The 21,897-nt window shown below is 45.2% G+C and overlaps 1 protein-coding gene and 2 long non-coding RNA genes across 13 annotated transcripts; 1 reads left to right on the top strand and 2 right to left on the bottom strand.

Moving 5' to 3' along the window:
* The first annotated feature begins 58 nt into the window (after positions 1–58).
* LOC127534192 (ketohexokinase-like) lies at positions 59–21,840 on the top strand. 11 transcript variants are annotated; one of them, XM_051948768.1, is made up of 9 exons: positions 59–282; positions 3,152–3,268; positions 3,989–4,046; positions 4,192–4,256; positions 7,177–7,249; positions 8,860–9,006; positions 9,130–9,218; positions 17,586–17,740; positions 21,397–21,840. In XM_051948768.1, exons 1-9 carry the CDS (start codon positions 188–190, stop codon positions 21,498–21,500), a joined length of 903 nt encoding a protein of 300 aa, XP_051804728.1. In that variant the 5' UTR covers positions 59–187; the 3' UTR covers positions 21,501–21,840. The 11 variants fall into 11 exon arrangements, with proteins under 11 accessions (XP_051804728.1, XP_051804721.1, XP_051804724.1 ...); XM_051948761.1 differs by having other exon boundaries at positions 3,912–4,046; positions 4,192–4,326; XM_051948764.1 differs by having other exon boundaries at positions 59–333.
* LOC127534198 (uncharacterized) lies at positions 10,649–11,590 on the bottom strand. The gene is made up of 3 exons (XR_007942233.1): positions 11,438–11,590; positions 11,288–11,347; positions 10,649–10,743 (listed from the first exon to the last, which is right to left on the bottom strand). It is a non-coding gene; the product is annotated as an uncharacterized LOC127534198 (long non-coding RNA).
* LOC127534196 (uncharacterized) lies at positions 16,675–17,354 on the bottom strand. The gene is made up of 3 exons (XR_007942231.1): positions 17,181–17,354; positions 16,851–17,150; positions 16,675–16,790 (listed from the first exon to the last, which is right to left on the bottom strand). It is a non-coding gene; the product is annotated as an uncharacterized LOC127534196 (long non-coding RNA).
* Positions 21,841–21,897: the final 57 nt, after the last annotated feature.

The raw sequence follows: 21,897 nt of genomic DNA, 5'->3' as shown, positions 1-21,897 counted from the left end.
GCACAGAGAGAACCGAATGTTGTTGAAGTTCAGATTCTGTTGTTTAGCTTCACTTCCTCTCCTGTCCAGCAGTTGGCAGCAGCTCTGTACGGCTGCATCAGTGTGACTCATCGGGATGATGGGATGTTTGTGAGTCAAAGTCCAGCGGTGTGTGTCAGTGTGTTTTAGTGTGTGTGACGGGACCAACATGGAGGAGCAGAAGAAGATTCTGTGTGTCGGTCTGGTGTGTCTTGACATCATCAACGTCGTCGACAAATACCCTGAAGAAGACACTGACAGCAGGTTAGCATTCAGGCTAATGCTAATACAGGCTAACATCAACACTGACTGCAGGTTAGCACTGAACCTAATGCTAACAGACTATAATCAACAGTTAACCTATTGCAAGTTAACACTCAGTCTAATGCTAATACAGGCTAATATTAACACTGACTGCAGGTTATTTTTCAGGATAATGCTAATACAGGCTAATATCAATACTAACTGCACATTAGCTCTCAAGCTAATCCTAACGGAAGCTGACATCAAGGTTGACTGCAGGTGAGCACTCAGGCTAATGCTAATATAGACTAACATCAAAACTGACTCCAGGCTAAAGCTCAGGCTATTGCTAATACAGGCTAATATCAATACTAACTGCACGTTAGCTCTCAAGCTAATTCTAACTAAAGCTGACATCAATACTAACTGCAGGTGAACACTGAACCTAATGCTAACAGAGGCTAATATCAATACTAACTGCAGGTTAGCTCTCAAGCTAATCCTAATTAAAGCTGACATCAAGATTGACTGCAGGTTGGCACTCAGGGTAAAGCTAATATAGACTAACATCAACACTGACTGCAGGTTAACATTCAGGCTGATGCTAATACAGGATATCATCAACACTGTGTGTAGGTTAGCACTCAGGCTAATGCTAATACAGGCTAGCATCAACACTGTCTGCAGGTTAGGGCTCAGGCTAATTCTAACACAGGCTAACATCAACAATGACTGTGGGCTAACACTCAGGCTAATGCTAATACAGGCTAATATCAATACTAACTGCACGTTATCTCTCAAGCTAATCCTAACTAAAGCACTAACTGCAGGTGAGCACTGAACCTAATGCTAACACGGGCTAACATCAACACTGACTGCAGGTTAGCATTCAGGCTGATGCTAATACAGGATACCATCAACACTGTGTGTAGATTAGCACTCAGGCTAATGCTAATACAGGCTAACATCAACACTAACTGCAAGTTAACACTCAGGCTGATGCTAACAAAGGTAGTGATGGTCCTCTGATACCCGAGGTTTCAACACATGCGCGGTAGCTCATGAAGCAATCGTATCGAGCCACTGTGCCGACACTTGATTTGGTCATGTGACTCGTGATGTTTGAATCACTTCAGTGACGTTTGAAGCACTCAACTGCTTCGAATCACCTGATTGGTTCGGTTTGTTATGTGAATCACTTGGCGGGATTGAGTGTGTTCCGGGATAGGAGATCTCATAGTGTCGTTTATTTGAATGATTTTCCGCAGAGTAGGTTGGTTTTGTTGCTGCCGTTCGTTGCTTTGACAGTTAGTAGTGTATAGATAGCTAGCTAGCTCGATAGTTAGATAGATAGCTAGATAGATCTGCAGCAGGAGCCAATCAGGAAAAGGTCCTGTGTATGGCATAATTTCCATTTGCTGCCTGATATCAAGGTAACTACGACTGTTAACCCTTTGCGCTTCAGTTGCGCTTCAGTGTCCCGCCGGCGGTACACCTACTAATTTGCATAGTAATTTCAAGAATGTCCGACGGCTGCAAACGCGATTATACAAACACTACACGCCGATGGAAAGCTTAGATTCTCATGAATCCGCTGGTATAAACCACTTTCAGATGCGATTACCACAGCGGGTGAGAAAAACACATTTGTCCGACAAAAACGAATATTCATCCATCCGTTCTCTATACACGGCTTCAACACACACAGCGCGACTCACATTTCCGGGTTCATTATTACACACAGAAAAAAAATATTCCACAAAAAACGGCCATAATCCAACCTTTTACATCAGATGACACAAGCCAGTAAACTATTTTGTCCAAAACATGTCCTGAATTCGGTATAAAATCCCCGAATCGGTCGTTTTCAAGGAAATGCACCTCGCGATGCGCGTCCAATATTCCCCGTATTTTTCATAAGTTTTTTTAATTTAAAAATAAAATATTAGCGATTTTTTGTACTGAAAACGGCTGGAATTGACTGAAGCTTAAAGGGTTAAAAAAACGAAAAGAGTGGAAAGAAGATCCAAAGGTGGACATAACATCAGAGGACTGGGAACTGATTTGCACCAAAGCCCACACTCAATCAATCAATACCTGATTTAAATTGCTATAATATGTACAAATGATTGTTGAGAAAATATATTACACCAGTTAAATTAAATATGTTTAACAACAACATCCCAGATTTATGTGTTAAATGTAATGAGGCAAAGGGAACTTTATACCATGGCTGCCAGGTGGCCATCTCTGTCAATTGTACAGAGTCCTTCAAAAAATCCTGGATCCAGACGGTGATCCGGATCACCTCCAAAATCTAATCGATTGTTACTTTTGCTCTTCCGGACATCCTGTAAAATTTTGGTGAAAATCCGTCCATGACTTTTTGAATTATGCTGTTAACAGACAAACAGACACACAGACAGACACACAGACAGACAGACAGACGGACGGACAGACAGATGGCCTGGCAGAGGTATGCACTCTCCGAGTGCTTTTCTAGTTATTACTGGTAATATTATTATTATTATTGTAGCCACTAGAACAGATACAATCATCTAATGTAGTGAAACAGGAACGTGCATGGCGAATCAATCCAAAACAATCCATGAACCAATCAGAAACATGAATCAATTGCACTTCATTTTATTGACCACTAGATGTCCTACTCGAGCACTGAGTGTCAGTGAAGCCTCGAGTAATGAAGCAGGTACTGGATAAAGTGTTGAAGCTTCAACAAAGCCTCGATCATCCATCACTAAACACAGGCTAATATCAACACTGACTGCCGGTTAACACTCAGGCTAATGCTAATACAGGATACTGATCATCAATCAATCAATATCGCAGTGATCGACCATGCTGTAATGTCACTACTGTGCGCCTGCAGGTGTCTGTCGCAGCGATGGCAGCGAGGAGGGAACGCCTCCAACTCCTGCACGGTTCTGTCGCTGCTCGGAGCTCCCTGCGCCTTCATGGGCTCGCTGTCCGCCGGACCGGTAGCTGAGTGAGTGGCACGATCAATACTTCAATCAATACATGATCAATACTCCAATCAATACTCCTTCTTTGAAACTATTAAAAAATGAAAGATCTGACGATAATTCAGTTTTTGTTATGTTTTAAGTATTTTATTGTCCTGATTATTGAGCCTGATCTTTGATTCTGATTGTTGAACCGGCTGCAGGTTAGCATTCAGGCTAATGCTAATACAGGCTAATATCAATACTAACTGCACATTAGCTCTCAGGCTAATTCTAACTAAACCTGACATCAGCACTAACTGCAGGTGAACACTGAACCTAATGCTAACAGACTAACATCAACACTGACTGCAGGTAAGCACTCAGGCTAATGCTAATACAGGCTATTATAAACACTGACTGCAGGTTAGCTCTCAAGTTAATGCTAACATCAACACTGACTGCAGGTTAGCACTCAATCTATGCTAATTCAGGCTATTATAAAAACTGACTGCAGGTTAGCTCTCAGGCTAATGCTAATACAGGATAACATCAAGTCTGACAGTAGGTTAACAATCGATCCTGATCATTGATCCTGATTATTGATTAGGATCAATGATCAGGATCGGAGCTGAACGATTGGTCAGGTCTGATCGCAGCAGCTGCTCTCCTTTCTTTACTGTCTAGTTTTGTTTTGGAGGATTTTCAGAAGTCCTGCATTGATGTGTCGCTGGTTTCTGAGCATGCTCAGTGTGTCCTTCCAGCCTCCGTGGTCATCAGCAACATCAGCACAGGAAGCCGGACCATCCTGCACATGAACAGGTGTGACCAAGTGTGAACAGGTGTGTCTCTCACTAACAGCTTCTGTTTCAGGAACAGCATCATCTCCAAGCAGCTCCGCCCCCTCCTGTCCCACAAATCAGAGCAGCTTCTAGTGTGTGATGTCAGCTGTCTGTGTGTCCGTCAGGTTCATCATGGCCGACTTCTCGCGGTGTTCGGTCGACGCCTCTCCAGTGGTTTGGCAGCTGGAAGGTCTGACTCCATGTGCATGTTGTTTGGTCTGTCCGTTCAACGGGACTCGAACCGTCGTTCTGTCTGATATGTAAGACGACCAGTCGGCCGCCACTGCAACGCCGCAGTGTTTGCCAAACACCTCGTCAATCAGATGCCGTTACCATGGAGATGAATGAATCACTGTGACATCAGTAGAGCAGCAGGCCACATGGCCAAAGTGAATGAATCTGCTGTAAGCACCGACCGCAGTGATAGACCCCGCCCAGTTAATGTAAGCCCCACCCACAGTTATAGACACTGTCCGGTTAACATAAGCCCTTCATAAATATTGACCCCGCCCAGTTACCTTAAGCCCCGCCCACAGTTATAGACTCCGCCCAGCGATTGCTGCTGGTGGATGACAGAAATCTCTCGAGGTGTTTGGTGAACACTGGATGCTCCTGAATCTGGTGTAATAACGGGTGATCCACTGCAGAACCGAGGTTCTGATCTACCAATCAGATGGGGCATGGAGGTCAGCTGACCTGACAACCCGGTCTCACGGGGATTCGTGAAACTGTCACGTAAGTTTTAGTTTCGGTTTCGTGCGCACCAACACGATTTCGTCATGTTTTTCGTGCCGCTCACCACGAAATGTTTTTCGCTGTGGTAATCACATCTGAAAGTGGTTTATACCGGCGGATTCATGACGATCTAAGCTGTCCATCGGCGTATACTGCTTGTGTGATCGTGTTTGCGGCCGCCGGACATTCTTGAAATTCCTATGCAAATTGGTAAGTGTACCACCGGCTTATGGTTAGGTTATGGTTATGGTTATGGTTAGGGTTATGGTTAGGAACGATGTCATGCAAAATATAGCGTTGGATTCGCCACGGTTTTACATTAAAAATATAATATACACATTCTTTTGAAATACGTTCTGAGTGGCACGAAAAGTCCGCCGTTTAAAATACATTGGTGTGCATTTCGTGGTGAGCGGCACGAAAAACATGACGAAATCGTGTTGGTGCGCACGAAACCGAAACTAAAACTTACGTGACAGTTTCACGAATCCTCGTGAGATCGGGCTGGACCTGAAGCTAAAGACAGGAAGTGACTCAAACTAGAAAGCTAAAAACACAATGCAGCCTGGTTCAGATATCTCAGTATTTAGTATAGGACTACAGCTGGTAGGGCGGAGAGGACAAAAACCCAGAACCATTAGAGCTCTGGTCCAAACCCAGAACCATCAGAGCTCTGGTCCAGCTCTGGTCGGGTTATTTTGAACTCCTGCAGTCACGCATGTTGTTCATCTGAGGGTTGTTCTGGTTCTGGGTCCCGGTTTACTTACCAGATCTGGAAGGTTGATTATTTTATTCATATCTTCATTCTTAATTCTGAAAACAGACTGAACTTTCTGCTTCCTGTTCTGACCTCACTGAAGATGTTCTTCTGAAGTTGTCCAGATGTGAAAGTTGTTCTTCATCAGAGGAACCAGAGAGGGAAGCAGGGATCTTCTATTGCAGCTGAATTCAGATGTTGTCCAGGTTCTGATCTGGAATCTGATTGGCTGTTTTCTGGTGTTTTGTCTTCAGGAGCCACCGTAGATCAGACGTTAGCATTAAACTGCAGCTGATTGGTCTGCATCACGTCCTCATCACTGTTATCATTAAAGGAACAGTTCAACGCATGGCTCATTTAGCTTAGCTTAGCTTAGCACTATAAAGACTGTTCCTGTAGGTCCGGTTTAATTCTTCGGGCTTCGCTGGAACCTCTGCAGTGGTTTTGGGTTGATTCATTTAATTTCTGAATGATTATTGAATGAATCATTAACACTTGATTTACCTTCTTGTCTCCAGACGTCAGCTAAAGAGAAGGTGATATCTACCCAGTCTTCAGCTGAGAAACCAGATATCTCCTCATGTTCTCTCTGAAATCTCAGCATGTTCAGTAATTCAATGGATTGTGATTTGAATGAAAGATCAACACACCTGAGCAGGTGTTCCTCAGACCAGACACCCAACAGACACAACATTAGAACCTCAGGTAGCAGCAGATCAGAGATACAGAACCTCTGGAGGTCCTCAGTGGATTCTCTGGGTTCTTTGTGGGGTTGTCTTATCAGAGGAATGTCCACATGAGGGCAGGAACCAATGTTTCCCAGCAGAACGTTGTGATGAAATGATCAGTGTTCTTCTGTAAGTGGTTCTAATGGCACAGCTGATTGGCTCACAGGCTGACTTCAGATCTTTTCTGACAGTGAAGTTTGTCCCTCACTGTCTCCTGTAGAACCTAAAGGTCTGCATGTAGAGAACATGTTAATGATGAACGAACTCATCTGTCTGATCGATCATCTGTCAACCTGATTGATAGCTGATCAGTCTGATCTATTGATTAATAAACTGGATTTCTAGAGGATCTTTGTGAGGCGACAGAATAGATGATAGATAGATAGATACTTTATTAATCCTGGGAGAAATTCAAGAATGAAAGTTTTCAACTTAAAACCTGAAATGTTTTTCATTGATTGTTTCTGAAGATAAACTCATTGTTTCTCCAAACAGAACAGCTCCAAGGTTTTTTAAATTACACAATATATATACTGCAGATTAATGAGGAACGTCCCAATCAGACTGATCGATACTCCATCTACCTTCTAGTACCACATTTACCCTCTAGTACTACATTTAGACAGTGTTTTACTAGAGCTTTACTACAAGGTTCCATCTACAGAACATGAAGGAACAGACTGAGATCTTCAACTGTTAAACTGGACTGATTTAATAACTTTATTATCAGATAAATGTGATCAGACTGAACCAGCAGACATTCATTAATTCACTCGCATCAAATCAGGACATCACAGTGAAGTCATCAGATTGGGATACTAGACATCAGGAGGCGTCTCAACACATAGGCGTCTCTCACATAAACTTTGACCTCACTTCCTGTCTGTCAGGAACCTTCCTGATGTCACAGCGGAGGATTTCTCCAAAGTGAACCTCAGTCAGTTCAGGTGGATTCACTGGGAGGTGAGGTACACCAAAACTACACCAGAACTACACCAAAACTACACTAAAACTACACTAGAACTACACTAGAACTACACTAGAACTACACCAGAACTACACCAGAACTACACCAGAACTACACTAAAACTACACTAGAACTACACCAGAACTACACTAGAACTACACCAAAACTACACCAGAACTACACTAAAACTACACTAAAACTACACTAGAACTACACTAGAACTACACCAGAACTACACCAGAACTACACCAGAACTACACTAGAACTACACCAGAACTACACAAAAATTACACCATAACTACAGCAAAACTACACCAGAACTACACCAAAACTACACCAGAACTACACTAGAACTACACCAGAACTACACAAAAATTACACCATAACTACAGCAAAACTACACCAGAACTATACCAAAACTACACCAGAACTACACTAGAACTACACCAGAACTACACAAAAATTACACCATAACTACAGCAAAGCTACACCAGAACTACACGAAAACTACACGAAAACTACACTAGAACTACACCAGAACTACACTAGAACTACACCAGAACTACACAAAAATTACACCATAACTACAGCAAAGCTACACCAGAACTACACCAAAACTACACTAAAACTACACTAGAACTACACCAGAACTACACTAGAACTACACCAGAACTACACCAAAACTACACTAAAACTACACTAGAACTACACCAGAACTACACCAGAACTACACTAGAACTACACCAGAACTACACAAAAATTACACCATAACTACAGCAAAACTACACCAGAACTACACCAGAACTACACCAAAACTACACCAGAACTACACCAAAACTACACCAGAACTACACTAGAACTACACCAGAACTACACAAAAATTACACCATAACTACAGCAAAACTACACCAGAACTACACCAAAACTACACCAAAACTACACTAGAACTACACCAGAACTACACTAGAACTACACCAGAACTACACAAAATTACACCATAACTACAGCAAAGCTACACCAGAACTACACCAAAACTACACTAAAACTACACTAGAACTACACCAGAACTACACTAGAACTACACCAGAACTACACAAAAATTACACCATAACTACAGCAAAACTACACCAAAACTACACTAGAACTACACCAGAACTACACTAGAACTACACCAAAACTACACCAGAACTACACCAAAACTACACCAAAACTACACCAGAACTACACCAAAACTACACTAAAACTACACTAGAACTACACCAGAACTACACTAGAACTACACCAGAACTACACAAAAATTACACCATAACTACAGCAAAGCTACACCAGAACTAAGCCACACTAAACAACTGAAAACTGAACAGGACAAAATAATGTGAACTCATCTTAACCTGATTCAGCAAACCGGGTGAACTACTACTAACTAGAGTTAACCTGAATAAATAAACCGGATTAACTACCACTAACCAGAGTTAACCTGATTAAGTAAACCGGGTTAACTAACACTAACCAGAGGTACAACACCAACTTACCCCAACACTGTAGATAATAACAGAAGGTGGAACAGTGAGTCGCTGCTCTACTGTTGGCCATCTTTCCTCTGCAGGGCCGGAACGCTGACGAACAGGTGAAGATGATCCAGCAGGTGGAGATGCACAACAGCAGGTTGCCACAGCAACAGAGGATCACCGTCTCAGTGGAGATTGAGAAGATCAGAGAGCCGCTGTACCAGCTGTTTCCACATGGCGACGTGGTACGAATCATCACGGCAAACCTTTGTTCTGTCTGATGGGTGAAACATTTTGATTGTTCCTGTTGGTTCCTGATTGTTCCTAATTGTTCCTGTTAGTTCTTAATTGTTCCTGGTTGTTCTCAGGTGTTTGTCAGTAAAGACGTCGCTCGACATTTTGGCTTCCAGTCAGCTGAAGCTGCTCTCAGAGGATTCTACCCTCGAGTGAGACAGGGGTGAGTCTAACCTGTCTGTCTCTTTCCTGTCTGTCTCTCACTTGTCTGTCCTTTACCTGTCTGCCTCTTACCTGTCTGCCTCTCACTTGTCTGTCCTTTACCTGTCTGCCTCTTACCTGTCTGCCTCTTACCTGTCTGTCTCTTACCTGTCTGTCTCTTTCCTGTCTGCCTCTTTCCTGTCTGTCTCTTTCCTGTCTGCCTCTTTCCTGTCTGCCTCTTACCTGTCTGTCTCTTACCTGTCTGTCTCTTACCTGTCTGTCTCTTTCCTGTCTGTCTCTTACCTGTCTGCCTCTCACTTGTCTGTCCTTTACCTGTCTGTCTCTTACCTGTCTGCCTCTTACCTGTCTGTCTCTTACCTGTCTGTCTCTTTCCTGTCTGCCTCTTTCCTGTCTGCCTCTTTCCTGTCTGCCTCTTTCCTGTCTGCCTCTTACCTGTCTGTCTCTTACCTGTCTGTCTCTTACCTGTCTGTCTCTTACCTGTCTGTCTCTTTCCTGTCTGTCTCTTACCTGTCTGTCTCTTACCTGTCTGTCTCTTACCTGTCTGTCTCTTTCCTGTCTGCCTCTTTCCTGTCTGTCTCTTACCTGTCTGTCTCTTACCTGTCTGCCTCTTTCCTGTCTGTCTCTTACCTGTCTGTCTCTTTCCTGTCTGCCTCTTACCTGTCTGTCTCTTACCTGTCTGTCTCTTTCCTGTCTGTCTCTTACCTGTCTGTCTCTTACCTGTCTGTCTCTTACCTGTCTGCCTCTTTCCTGTCTGCCTCTTTCCTGTCTGTCTCTTACCTGTCTGTCTCTTACCTGTCTGCCTCTTACCTGTCTGTCTCTTACCTGTCTGTCTCTTTCCTGTCTGCCTCTTTCCTGTCTGTCTCTTACCTGTCCGTCTCTTTCCTGTCTGCCTCTTTCCTGTCTGTCTCTTACCTGTCTGTCTCTTTCCTGTCTGCCTCTTTCCTGTCTGTCTCTTACCTGTCTGTCTCTTACCTGTCTGCCTCTTACCTGTCTGCCTCTTACCTGTCTGCCTCTTTCCTGTCTGTCTCTTACCTGTCTGTCTCTTTCCTGTCTGCCTCTTTCCTGTCTGTCTCTCACTTGTCTGCCTCTTACCTGTCTGCCTCTTACCTGTCTGTCTCTTACCTGTCTGCCTCTTACCTGTCTGTCTCTTACCTGTCTGTCTCTTACCTGTCTGCCTCTTCCTGTCTGTCTCTTACCTGTCTGCCTCTTACCTGTCTGCCTCTTACCTGTCTGCCTCTTTCCTGTATGCCTCTTACCTGTCTGTCTCTTTCCTGTCTGCCTCTTTCCTGTCTGCCTCTTACCTGTCTGTCTCTTTCCTGTCTGCCTCTTACCTGTCTGCCTCTTACCTGTCTGCCTCTTACCTGTCTGTCTCTTTCCTGTCTGCCTCTTTCCTGTCTGTCTCTTACCTGTCTGTCTCTTACCTGTCTGCCTCTTTCCTGTCTGCCTCTTACCTGTCTGTCTCTTACCTGTCTGTCTCTTACCTGTCTGTCTCTTTCCTGTCTGCCTCTTTCCTGTCTGTCTCTTACCTGTCTGCCTCTTTCCTGTCTGTCTCTTACCTGTCTGCCTCTTACCTGTCTGTCTGTCTCTTACCTGTCTGTCTCTTTCCTGTCTGCCTCTTTCCTGTCTGTCTCTTACCTGTCTGTCTCTTTCCTGTCTGCCTCTTACCTGTCTGCCTCTTTCCTGTCTGTCTCTTACCTGTCTGTCTCTTTCCTGTCTGCCTCTTTCCTGTCTGTCTCTCACTTGTCTGCCTCTTACCTGTCTGCCTCTTACCTGTCTGTCTCTTACCTGTCTGTCTCTTACCTGTCTGCCTCTTACCTGTCTGCCTCTTTCCTGTATGCCTCTTACCTGTCTGTCTCTTTCCTGTCTGCCTCTTTCCTGTCTGCCTCTTACCTGTCTGTCTCTTTCCTGTCTGTCTCTCACTTGTCTGTCCTTTACCTGTCTGTCTCTTTCCTGTCTGCCTCTTTCCTGTCTGTCTCTTACCTGTCTGTCTCTTTCCTGTCTGCCTCTTTCCTGTCTGCCTCTTACCTGTCTGTCTCTTTCCTGTCTGCCTCTTTCCTGTCTGCCTCTTACCTGTCTGTCTCTTTCCTGTCTGCCTCTTTCCTGTCTGCCTCTTTCCTGTCTGTCTCTTACCTGTCTGTCTCTTTCCTGTCTGCCTCTTTCCTGTCTGCCTCTTACCTGTCTGTCTCTTTCCTGTCTGCCTCTTTCCTGTCTGCCTCTTACCTGTCTGTCTCTTTCCTGTCTGCCTCTTTCCTGTCTGCCTCTTTCCTGTCTGTCTCTTACCTGTCTGTCTCTTTCCTGTCTGCCTCTTTCCTGTCTGCCTCTTACCTGTCTGTCTCTTTCCTGTCTGCCTCTTTCCTGTCTGCCTCTTACCTGTCTGCCTCTTACCTGTCTGTCTCTTTCCTGTCTGTCTCTCACTTGTCTGTCCTTTACCTGTCTGTCTCTTTCCTGTCTGTCTCTTTCCTGTCTGTCTCTTTCCTGTCTGTCTCTTACCTGTCTGCCTCTTACCTGTCTGCCTCTTACCTGTCTGTCTCTTTCCTGTCTGCCTCTTTCCTGTCTGCCTCTTACCTGTCTGTCTCTTTCCTGTCTGCCTCTTTCCTGTCTGCCTCTTACCTGTCTGTCTCTTACCTGTCTGTCTCTTCCTGTCTGCCTCTCACTTGTCTGTCCTTTACCTGTCTGCCTCTCACTTGTCTGTCCTTTACCTGTCTGTCTCTTTCCTGTCTGTCTCTTACCTGTCTGTCTCTTTCCTGTCTGCCTCTTTCCTGTCTGCCTCTTACCTGTCTGTCTCTTTCCTGTCTGCCTCTTTCCTGTCTGCCTCTTACCTGTCTGTCTCTTTCCTGTCTGTCTCTCACTTGTCTGTCCTTTACCTGTCTGTCTCTTTCCTGTCTGTCTCTTTCCTGTCTGTCTCTTACCTGTCTGCCTCTTACCTGTCTGCCTCTTACCTGTCTGTCTCTTTCCTGTCTGCCTCTTTCCTGTCTGCCTCTTACCTGTCTGTCTCTTTCCTGTCTGCCTCTTTCCTGTCTGCCTCTTACCTGTCTGTCTCTTACCTGTCTGTCTCTTTCCTGTCTGCCTCTTACCTGTCTGTCTCTTTCCTGTCTGCCTCTTTCCTGTCTGCCTCTTACCTGTCTGCCTCTTTCCTGTCTGTCTCTTACCTGTCTGCCTCTTACCTGTCTGCCTCTTTCCTGTCTGTCTCTTACCTGTCTGTCTCTTTCCTGTCTGCCTCTTTCCTGTCTGTCTCTCACTTGTCTGTCCTTTACCTGTCTGTCTCTTTCCTGTCTGCCTCTTTCCTGTCTGTCTCTTACCTGTCTGTCCTTTACCTGTCTGCCTCTTTCCTGTCTGCCTCTTACCTGTCTGCCTCTTTCCTGTCTGCCTCTTACCTGTCTGTCTCTTACCTGTCTGCCTCTTTCCTGTCTGCCTCTTACCTGTCTGTCTCTTTCCTGTCTGTCTCTTTCCTGTCTGCCTCTTTCCTGTCTGTCTCTTACCTGTCTGTCTCTTACCTGTCTGCCTCTTTCCTGTCTGCCTCTTACCTGTCTGTCTCTTTCCTGTCTGTCTCTTTCCTGTCTGCCTCTTTCCTGTCTGTCTCTTACCTGTCTGTCTCTTTCCTGTCTGCCTCTTTCCTGTCTGTCTCTTTCCTGTCTGCCTCTTACCTGTCTGCCTCTTACCTGTCTGTCTCTTTCCTGTCTGCCTCTTTCCTGTCTGCCTCTTACCTGTCTGTCTCTTTCCTGTCTGCCTCTTTCCTGTCTGTCTCTTACCTGTCTGTCTCTTTCCTGTCTGCCTCTTTCCTGTCTGTCTCTTACCTGTCCGTCTCTTTCCTGTCTGCCTCTTTCCTGTCTGTCTCTTACCTGTCTGTCTCTTTCCTGTCTGCCTCTTTCCTGTCTGTCTCTTTCCTGTCTGCCTCTTACCTGTCTGCCTCTTACCTGTCTGTCTCTTTCCTGTCTGCCTCTTTCCTGTCTGCCTCTTACCTGTCTGTCTCTTTCCTGTCTGCCTCTTTCCTGTCTGTCTCTTTCCTGTCTGCCTCTTACCTGTCTGCCTCTTACCTGTCTGTCTCTTTCCTGTCTGCCTCTTTCCTGTCTGCCTCTTACCTGTCTGTCTCTTTCCTGTCTGCCTCTTTCCTGTCTGCCTCTTACCTGTCTGTCTCTTACCTGTCTGTCTCTTTCCTGTCTGCCTCTTTCCTGTCTGCCTCTTACCTGTCTGCCTCTTACCTGTCTGTCTCTTTCCTGTCTGCCTCTTACCTGTCTGCCTCTTACCTGTCTGCCTCTTACCTGTCTGTCTCTTTCCTGTCTGCCTCTTTCCTGTCTGCCTCTTACCTGTCTGTCTCTTTCCTGTCTGTCTCTCACTTGTCTGTCCTTTACCTGTCTGTCTCTTTCCTGTCTGCCTCTTACCTGTCTGCCTCTTACCTGTCTGCCTCTTTCCTGTCTGCCTCTTACCTGTCTGTCTCTTTCCTGTCTGCCTCTTTCCTGTCTGTCTCTTTCCTGTCTGTCTCTTACCTGTCTGTCCTTTACCTGTCTGCCTCTTTCCTGTCTGCCTCTTACCTGTCTGCCTCTTACCTGTCTGCCTCTTTCCTGTCTGTCTCTTACCTGTCTGCCTCTTACCTGTCTGTCTCTTACCTGTCTGTCTCTTTCCTGTCTGTCTCTTACCTGTCTGTCTCTTACCTGTCTGCCTCTTTCCTGTCTGCCTCTTACCTGTCTGTCTCTTACCTGTCTGTCTCTTTCCTGTCTGTCTCTTACCTGTCTGTCTCTTACCTGTCTGTCTCTTACCTGTCTGTCTCTTTCCTGTCTGCCTCTTACCTGTCTGTCTCTTACCTGTCTGTCTCTTCCTGTCTGCCTCTTTCCTGTCTGCCTCTTACCTGTCTGTCTCTTTCCTGTCTGCCTCTTACCTGTCTGCCTCTTACCTGTCTGCCTCTTACCTGTCTGCCTCTTACCTGTCTGCCTCTTTCCTGTCTGCCTCTTTCCTGTCTGCCTCTTACCTGTCTGTCTCTTTCCTGTCTGTCTCTCACTTGTCTGTCCTTTACCTGTCTGCCTCTTACCTGTCTGCCTCTTACCTGTCTGCCTCTTTCCTGTCTGCCTCTTACCTGTCTGTCTCTTTCCTGTCTGCCTCTTTCCTGTCTGTCTCTTTCCTGTCTGTCTCTTACCTGTCTGTCCTTTACCTGTCTGCCTCTTTCCTGTCTGCCTCTTACCTGTCTGCCTCTTACCTGTCTGCCTCTTACCTGTCTGTCTCTTACCTGTCTGTCTCTTTCCTGTCTGTCTCTTACCTGTCTGTCTCTTACCTGTCTGCCTCTTTCCTGTCTGCCTCTTACCTGTCTGTCTCTTACCTGTCTGTCTCTTTCCTGTCTGTCTCTTACCTGTCTGTCTCTTACCTGTCTGTCTCTTACCTGTCTGTCTCTTTCCTGTCTGCCTCTTACCTGTCTGTCTCTTACCTGTCTGTCTCTTTCCTGTCTGCCTCTTTCCTGTCTGCCTCTTACCTGTCTGCCTCTTACCTGTCTGTCTCTTACCTGTCTGTCTCTTTCCTGTCTGTCTCTTACCTGTCTGTCTCTTACCTGTCTGCCTCTTTCCTGTCTGCCTCTTTCCTGTCTGCCTCTTTCCTGTCTGCCTCTTACCTGTCTGCCTCTTACCTGTCTGCCTCTTTCCTGTCTGCCTCTTTCCTGTCTGCCTCTTACCTGTCTGTCTCTTTCCTGTCTGTCTCTCACTTGTCTGTCCTTTACCTGTCTGTCTCTTACCTGTCTGTCTCTTTCCTGTCTGTCTCTTACCTGTCTGTCTCTTACCTGTCTGCCTCTTTCCTGTCTGTCTCTTACCTGTCTGCCTCTTACCTGTCTGCCTCTTTCCTGTCTGTCTCTTACCTGTCTGTCTCTTTCCTGTCTGCCTCTTTCCTGTCTGTCTCTTTCCTGTCTGTCTCTTACCTGTCTGTCCTTTACCTGTCTGCCTCTTTCCTGTCTGCCTCTTACCTGTCTGCCTCTTACCTGTCTGCCTCTTTCCTGTCTGTCTCTTACCTGTCTGCCTCTTACCTGTCTGTCTCTTACCTGTCTGTCTCTTTCCTGTCTGTCTCTTACCTGTCTGTCTCTTACCTGTCTGCCTCTTTCCTGTCTGCCTCTTACCTGTCTGTCTCTTACCTGTCTGTCTCTTTCCTGTCTGTCTCTTTCCTGTCTGTCTCTTACCTGTCTGTCTCTTACCTGTCTGTCTCTTACCTGTCTGTCTCTTTCCTGTCTGTCTCTTACCTGTCTGTCTCTTACCTGTCTGCCTCTTTCCTGTCTGCCTCTTACCTGTCTGCCTCTTACCTGTCTGCCTCTTACCTGTCTGTCTCTTACCTGTCTGTCTCTTTCCTGTCTGCCTCTTTCCTGTCTGTCTCTTTCCTGTCTGTCTCTTACCTGTCTGTCTCTTTCCTGTCTGCCTCTTTCCTGTCTGTCTCTTTCCTGTCTGTCTCTTACCTGTCTGTCCTTTACCTGTCTGCCTCTTTCCTGTCTGCCTCTTACCTGTCTGCCTCTTACCTGTCTGCCTCTTTCCTGTCTGTCTCTTACCTGTCTGCCTCTTACCTGTCTGTCTCTTACCTGTCTGTCTCTTTCCTGTCTGTCTCTTACCTGTCTGCCTCTTTCCTGTCTGCCTCTTACCTGTCTGTCTCTTACCTGTCTGTCTCTTTCCTGTCTGTCTCTTTCCTGTCTGTCTCTTACCTGTCTGTCTCTTACCTGTCTGTCTCTTACCTGTCTGTCTCTTTCCTGTCTGTCTCTTACCTGTCTGCCTCTTTCCTGTCTGCCTCTTTCCTGTCTGCCTCTTTCCTGTCTGCCTCTTACCTGTCTGCCTCTTACCTGTCTGTCTCTTACCTGTCTGTCTCTTTCCTGTCTGCCTCTTTCCTGTCTGCCTCTTACCTGTCTGCCTCTTACCTGTCTGTCTCTTACCTGTCTGCCTCTTTCCTGTCTGCCTCTTTCCTGTCTGCCTCTTTCCTGTCTGCCTCTTACCTGTCTGCCTCTTACCTGTCTGCCTCTTTCCTGTCTGCCTCTTTCCTGTCTGCCTCTTACCTGTCTGTCTCTTTCCTGTCTGTCTCTCACTTGTCTGTCCTTTACCTGTCTGTCTCTTTCCTGTCTGCCTCTTACCTGTCTGCCTCTTACCTGTCTGCCTCTTTCCTGTCTGCCTCTTACCTGTCTGTCTCTTTCCTGTCTGCCTCTTTCCTGTCTGTCTCTTTCCTGTCTGTCTCTTACCTGTCTGTCCTTTACCTGTCTGCCTCTTTCCTGTCTGCCTCTTACCTGTCTGCCTCTTACCTGTCTGCCTCTTTCCTGTCTGTCTCTTACCTGTCTGCCTCTTACCTGTCTGTCTCTTACCTGTCTGTCTCTTTCCTGTCTGTCTCTTACCTGTCTGTCTCTTACCTGTCTGCCTCTTTCCTGTCTGCCTCTTACCTGTCTGTCTCTTACCTGTCTGTCTCTTTCCTGTCTGTCTCTTTCCTGTCTGTCTCTTACCTGTCTGTCTCTTACCTGTCTGTCTCTTACCTGTCTGTCTCTTTCCTGTCTGTCTCTTTCCTGTCTGTCTCTTACCTGTCTGTCTCTTACCTGTCTGTCTCTTTCCTGTCTGTCTCTTACCTGTCTGCCTCTTTCCTGTCTGTCTCTTACCTGTCTGCCTCTTACCTGTCTGCCTCTTTCCTGTCTGTCTCTTACCTGTCTGTCTCTTTCCTGTCTGCCTCTTTCCTGTCTGTCTCTTTCCTGTCTGTCTCTTACCTGTCTGTCCTTTACCTGTCTGCCTCTTTCCTGTCTGCCTCTTACCTGTCTGCCTCTTACCTGTCTGCCTCTTTCCTGTCTGTCTCTTACCTGTCTGCCTCTTACCTGTCTGTCTCTTACCTGTCTGTCTCTTTCCTGTCTGTCTCTTACCTGTCTGTCTCTTACCTGTCTGCCTCTTTCCTGTCTGCCTCTTTCCTGTCTGCCTCTTACCTGTCTGCCTCTTACCTGTCTGCCTCTTTCCTGTCTGCCTCTTTCCTGTCTGCCTCTTACCTGTCTGCCTCTTACCTGTCTGCCTCTTACCTGTCTGCCTCTTTCCTGTCTGCCTCTTACCTGTCTGCCTCTTACCTGTCTGCCTCTTACCTGTCTGCCTCTTTCCTGTCTGCCTCTTTCCTGTCTGCCTCTTACCTGTCTGCCTCTTACCTGTCTGTCTCTTACCTGTCTGCCTCTTTCCTGTCTGCCTCTTACCTGTCTGCCTCTTTCCTGTCTGCCTCTTACCTGTCTGTCTCTTTCCTGTCTGTCTCTTTCCTGTCTGTCTCTTTCCTGTCTGCCTCTTTCCTGTCTGTCTCTTACTTGTCTGTCTCTTTCCTGTCTGCCTCTTTCCTGTCTGTCTCTTTCCTGTCTGCCTCTTACCTGTCTGTCTCTTACCTGTCTGTCTCTTACCTGTCTGTCTCTCAGGGCTGTCCTGATCTGTGCCTGGGCAGAAAAAGGAGCGTCTGCTTTGGGTCCTGATGGTTTTTTCCATTCAGACGCTTTTCCTCCACCCAGTCTTGTCGACACTCTGGGAGCCGGAGACACTTTCAACGCTGCAGTGATCTACACGCTGTCCCACGGTGAGACGCTTCACTGTCCAACAACAACTACAACAATAACTATAACAGCAACAACAACAACACAAACTACAACTACACCAAAAACTATACCAACAACTACATCAGCTGCTCAAAGTTAAAAGGGGGCACATGGAGCACAAATTCGAAGCACACCTTACAATATACAGTGGAATGCATAAATTTGGGCACCCCAACAGAAAAATGACATCAGTATTCAGTAGATCCTCCTTTTGCAGAAATAACAGCCTCTAAATGCTTCCTGTAGCTTCCAATGAGGGTCTGGATTCTGGTTGAAGGTATTTTTGACCATTCTCCTTTAAAAAACATCTCCAGTTCAGTCAGGTTTGATGGTTTCTGAGCATGGACAGCCCGCTTTAAATCTCACCACAGATTTTCAGTAATATTCAGGTCTGGGGACTGAGATGGTCATTCCAGAACGTTCTACTTGTTCCTCTGCATGGATGCCTGAGTAGAATCTGTGCAGTGTTTGGGGTCATTGTCTTGTTCAAGTATCCAGCCACGGCACAACTTCAACTTTGTCACTGATTCTTGAACATTGTTGGCAAGAATCTGCTGATACTGACTGGAATCCATGCGACCTTCAACTTTAACAAGATTTCCAGTACCTGCAGTGGCCACACAGCCCCACAGCATGATGGACCCACCACCAGATTTTACTGTGGGCAGCAAGTGTTTGTCTTGGAACGCTGTGTTCTTCATCCACCATGCATGCCGCCCCTTATGTCCAAATAACTCTATTTTAGGTTCATCAGTCCACAGCACCTTATTCCAAAATGAAGCTGGCTTCTCCAAATGTGCTTTAGCAAACCTCAAGTGACTCTGTTTGTGGCATGTGTGCAGAAAAGGCTTCTTCCACATCACTCTCCCATACAGCATCCCCTTGTGCAAAGTGTGCTGAACAGTTGAACAATGCACAGTGACACCATCTGCAGCAAGATCATGTTGTAGGTCTTTGGAGCTGCTCTGTGGGCTGAGTTTTACTGTTCTCACATCCTTCATCTCTGCTTATCTGACAGTTTTCTTGGCCTGCCACTCTGGGCCTTAACTAGAACTGAGCCTGTGGTCTTCCATTTCCTCACTATGTTCCTCACAGTGGAAACTGACAGCTGAAATCTCTGAGCTAGCTTTTTGTTTCCTTCCCCTTAATCATGATGCTGAACAATCTTTGCTTTCAGCTCATTTGACAGATGTTTTGAGGCTCCCATGTTGCCACTCTTCAGAGAAGATGCAAAGAGGAGAACAACTTGTAATTGGCCACCTTAAATACCCTTTCTCATGAATGGCTCCACCTGTTGTAATGGTCGCCTCTCTGAGTACTGTATCTTTAAGTGCTTTTGGTTACTATGGTGACGCACACAGACGGCGTTAGGACGTAAACTGGACTTTTGCGCGGCAACACAGGAGATGCTCCCGGTATTGACATGCTGTTGTTGTTTGTAGCTTGGGACTCTTTAATGTTTTCACCTTCACTAAAGTGTGCTTATACGACTATGCAGAATGTCTGAGCTGTCCTGCAAACATTAAACGTGCAGAGTGACAGTAACGGCCTGTTTTGAGTCATGTTTTCAACCCCTCTGAACGGTGGAGATCACCCTGATCACTACACTGTGTATGCAGGTCAAGGGTCAATGAGCTTACCAAGCAAATTTTATGTTCCAATAATTAGTGCTGAAGGTATTCAAATCAATAAAACAACAAGGGTGCCAAATTTATGCACCTGTCTACTTTTGCTTAACCCGTCGCACTTCAGTTGTGCTTCAGTGTTCCGCCCGCGGTACACTTTGAGATCTGCATAAGCAATTTGCTAAATGTCTGAAACTGCAAACACGATTATACAAACACTATACGCCGATGGAAAGCTTAGATTCTCATGAATCCGCCGGTATAAACCACTTTCAGATGTGATTACCACAGCGGGTGAGAAAAACACATTTGTCCGACAAAAACGAATATTCATCCATCCGTTCTCTGTACACGGCTTCAACGCACACAGCGCGACTCACATTTCCGGGTTTATTATTACACACAGATGAAAATATTCCACAAAAAACGGCCATAATCCAACCTTGGACATCCAGATGACACAAGCCAGTAAACTATTTTGTCCAAAACATGTCCTGAAGTCGGTATAAAATCCACGAATCGGTCGTTTTCAAGGAAATGCACCTCGCGATGCGTGTCCAATATTCCCTGTATTTCTCGTCAGATTTTTATTTACAAATAGAATATTAGCGATTTTTTTGTACTGAAAACGGCTGGAATTGACTGAAGCTTAAAGGGTTAAATAATTATTGCACACTTTCTGTAAATCCCATAAACTTCATTTCACTTCTCAAACATCACTGTGTTTGTCTGTTATATAATATATTTAACTGAAATTGCTGATTTAAACAACCAGTGATTTATAAAGGAAAAGCTGGAAAATGATCAGGGGTGCCCAGACTTTAGCATAGCGCTGTAACTGGCTGTAATGGTTGTTCCTCTGGACTGCTGATCAGAAGGTCAGTGGTTCAAACCTTGTTATGGCCAGCATCAGGCGCTTCAACAACGCTGATAAATTATTATTTTGAAGTTGAGTTTAGACCTTGGGCTGTTTAGCTGTGGCTGCTCTTCCTGGAGTCCTCCTTTTTAAATTTCATACCTTTGCTCCATGGGGCTGATTCATAATCTGCCCTTTATTATTCGTAGTGCTAATAATAAAGTTAAAAACCCTAAATTTTATTCCCTAAATTTCTATATTTTATATTTATGCATATTTAATTTGTCTATACAGATGTTATAAACAAGTACTGATAGGTTTAATAAATGAGAGGTTGAGAAAATCACAATTCAAATTCTTGTAATTATTATTGTTATTGTATTTATACTGCAAAAGTCCAAAATTACGTGAAAATGCAGGTAGATAGTTTCAGTAAAATAACATAACTGATGCCTGTAGAAACAGGAAACACACTGCAGCTCACTGACAGTAAAATAACACGTCTCTCTGATGCTCTTTGACAACAGAAACACAGATAAACAGAAAGAAGCCTGGCATCCTTTATCCTGTCAGCACTGTGTGGTTAACTAGCAGATATAACTGATCAGAGTGTGTTAGAGTCAGACACACACAGGATGCTGACTTCACTGCATCAGTCATCTAGAATAAACCGTACACAAACCAATCCCGCTACAGAGCCTCCTCACTGGACCATCAGGTGTTGAAGTCGTCCCTCTGGCCTCTGGTTTCTAGACGAGCGGCGCTAGCGCTGAGCTTCAGGGCATGTCAGGGCGGTGAGGGACGTCTACGTAGGTCATGTGACCAACCGAGGGTAGATCTGAATTATTATTCATTTTATTTTTGCTTTATTTATTATTTTGGGCCTGAAATACTTTTACACACATACAAACTTAAAAATAAAAAACTAAATTAAATAAAGTTAAATAAAATTGAAAAAGCAACTTTGACAAAAGGGGCGGTGCTTCAGCCCCCTCTGCCCCCCCTCTGCACAGTCCTGATCAACAACAGCGTGGCTCTTTAAAATCTGTGGAATCATTGTTGTGTCAGTCGGAGCCGTTGAGCGTCTCGTTGTTGTTCAAACTAGATTCTCACTGACCAACCAGAGGAAGTGACTGAATCTGTTTCCTGTCTGCAGGCGGGACTGTACAGGAAGCTCTGACCTTCGGCTGCAGAGTCGCCGGCGCCAAGTGTGGTTTCCATGGTTACGACGGCATCGCCGAAAAGTTTTCCAACAAGTGACCAAAGAGTTAGAAACTGGTTTGTTAGTTTGAGGTTAGAAAAGGAGAAAAAACAGGATTTCTTTCAGCACTCAGATGAATTTTATTTAATTTTCAGTTTGAAAAGTGAACTTTGATTAAAAACTGTGACTGATGTGTTGATTAACACGAGGAGGAGCAAAGTGTTTACAACGATTCACTGCTGATCAATAAGTGATTATTAGTTGGCTGGTTGATCATTAGTATGAACTCATAGTGATGTAACCTGATAATAAACTAATTAAAGCTGCTAAATGAAGTGACTTTTGGTTCAAATGTTTTCTGTTTTTTTTAACTGATAGAAATAAAATCTGATCAACGAACTTTGCTTCAGTAATTGATTCCTGATTATTGATTCTTACTTTTAGCAGAAAATATTC

Source organism: Acanthochromis polyacanthus, chromosome 5 (assembly GCF_021347895.1).
Source record: "Acanthochromis polyacanthus isolate Apoly-LR-REF ecotype Palm Island chromosome 5, KAUST_Apoly_ChrSc, whole genome shotgun sequence".
Classification (NCBI taxonomy): Eukaryota; Metazoa; Chordata; class Actinopteri; family Pomacentridae; genus Acanthochromis; species Acanthochromis polyacanthus.
Note: the sequence above shows the minus strand (reverse complement) of the source record. Positions and strands in the feature narration are given on the sequence as shown.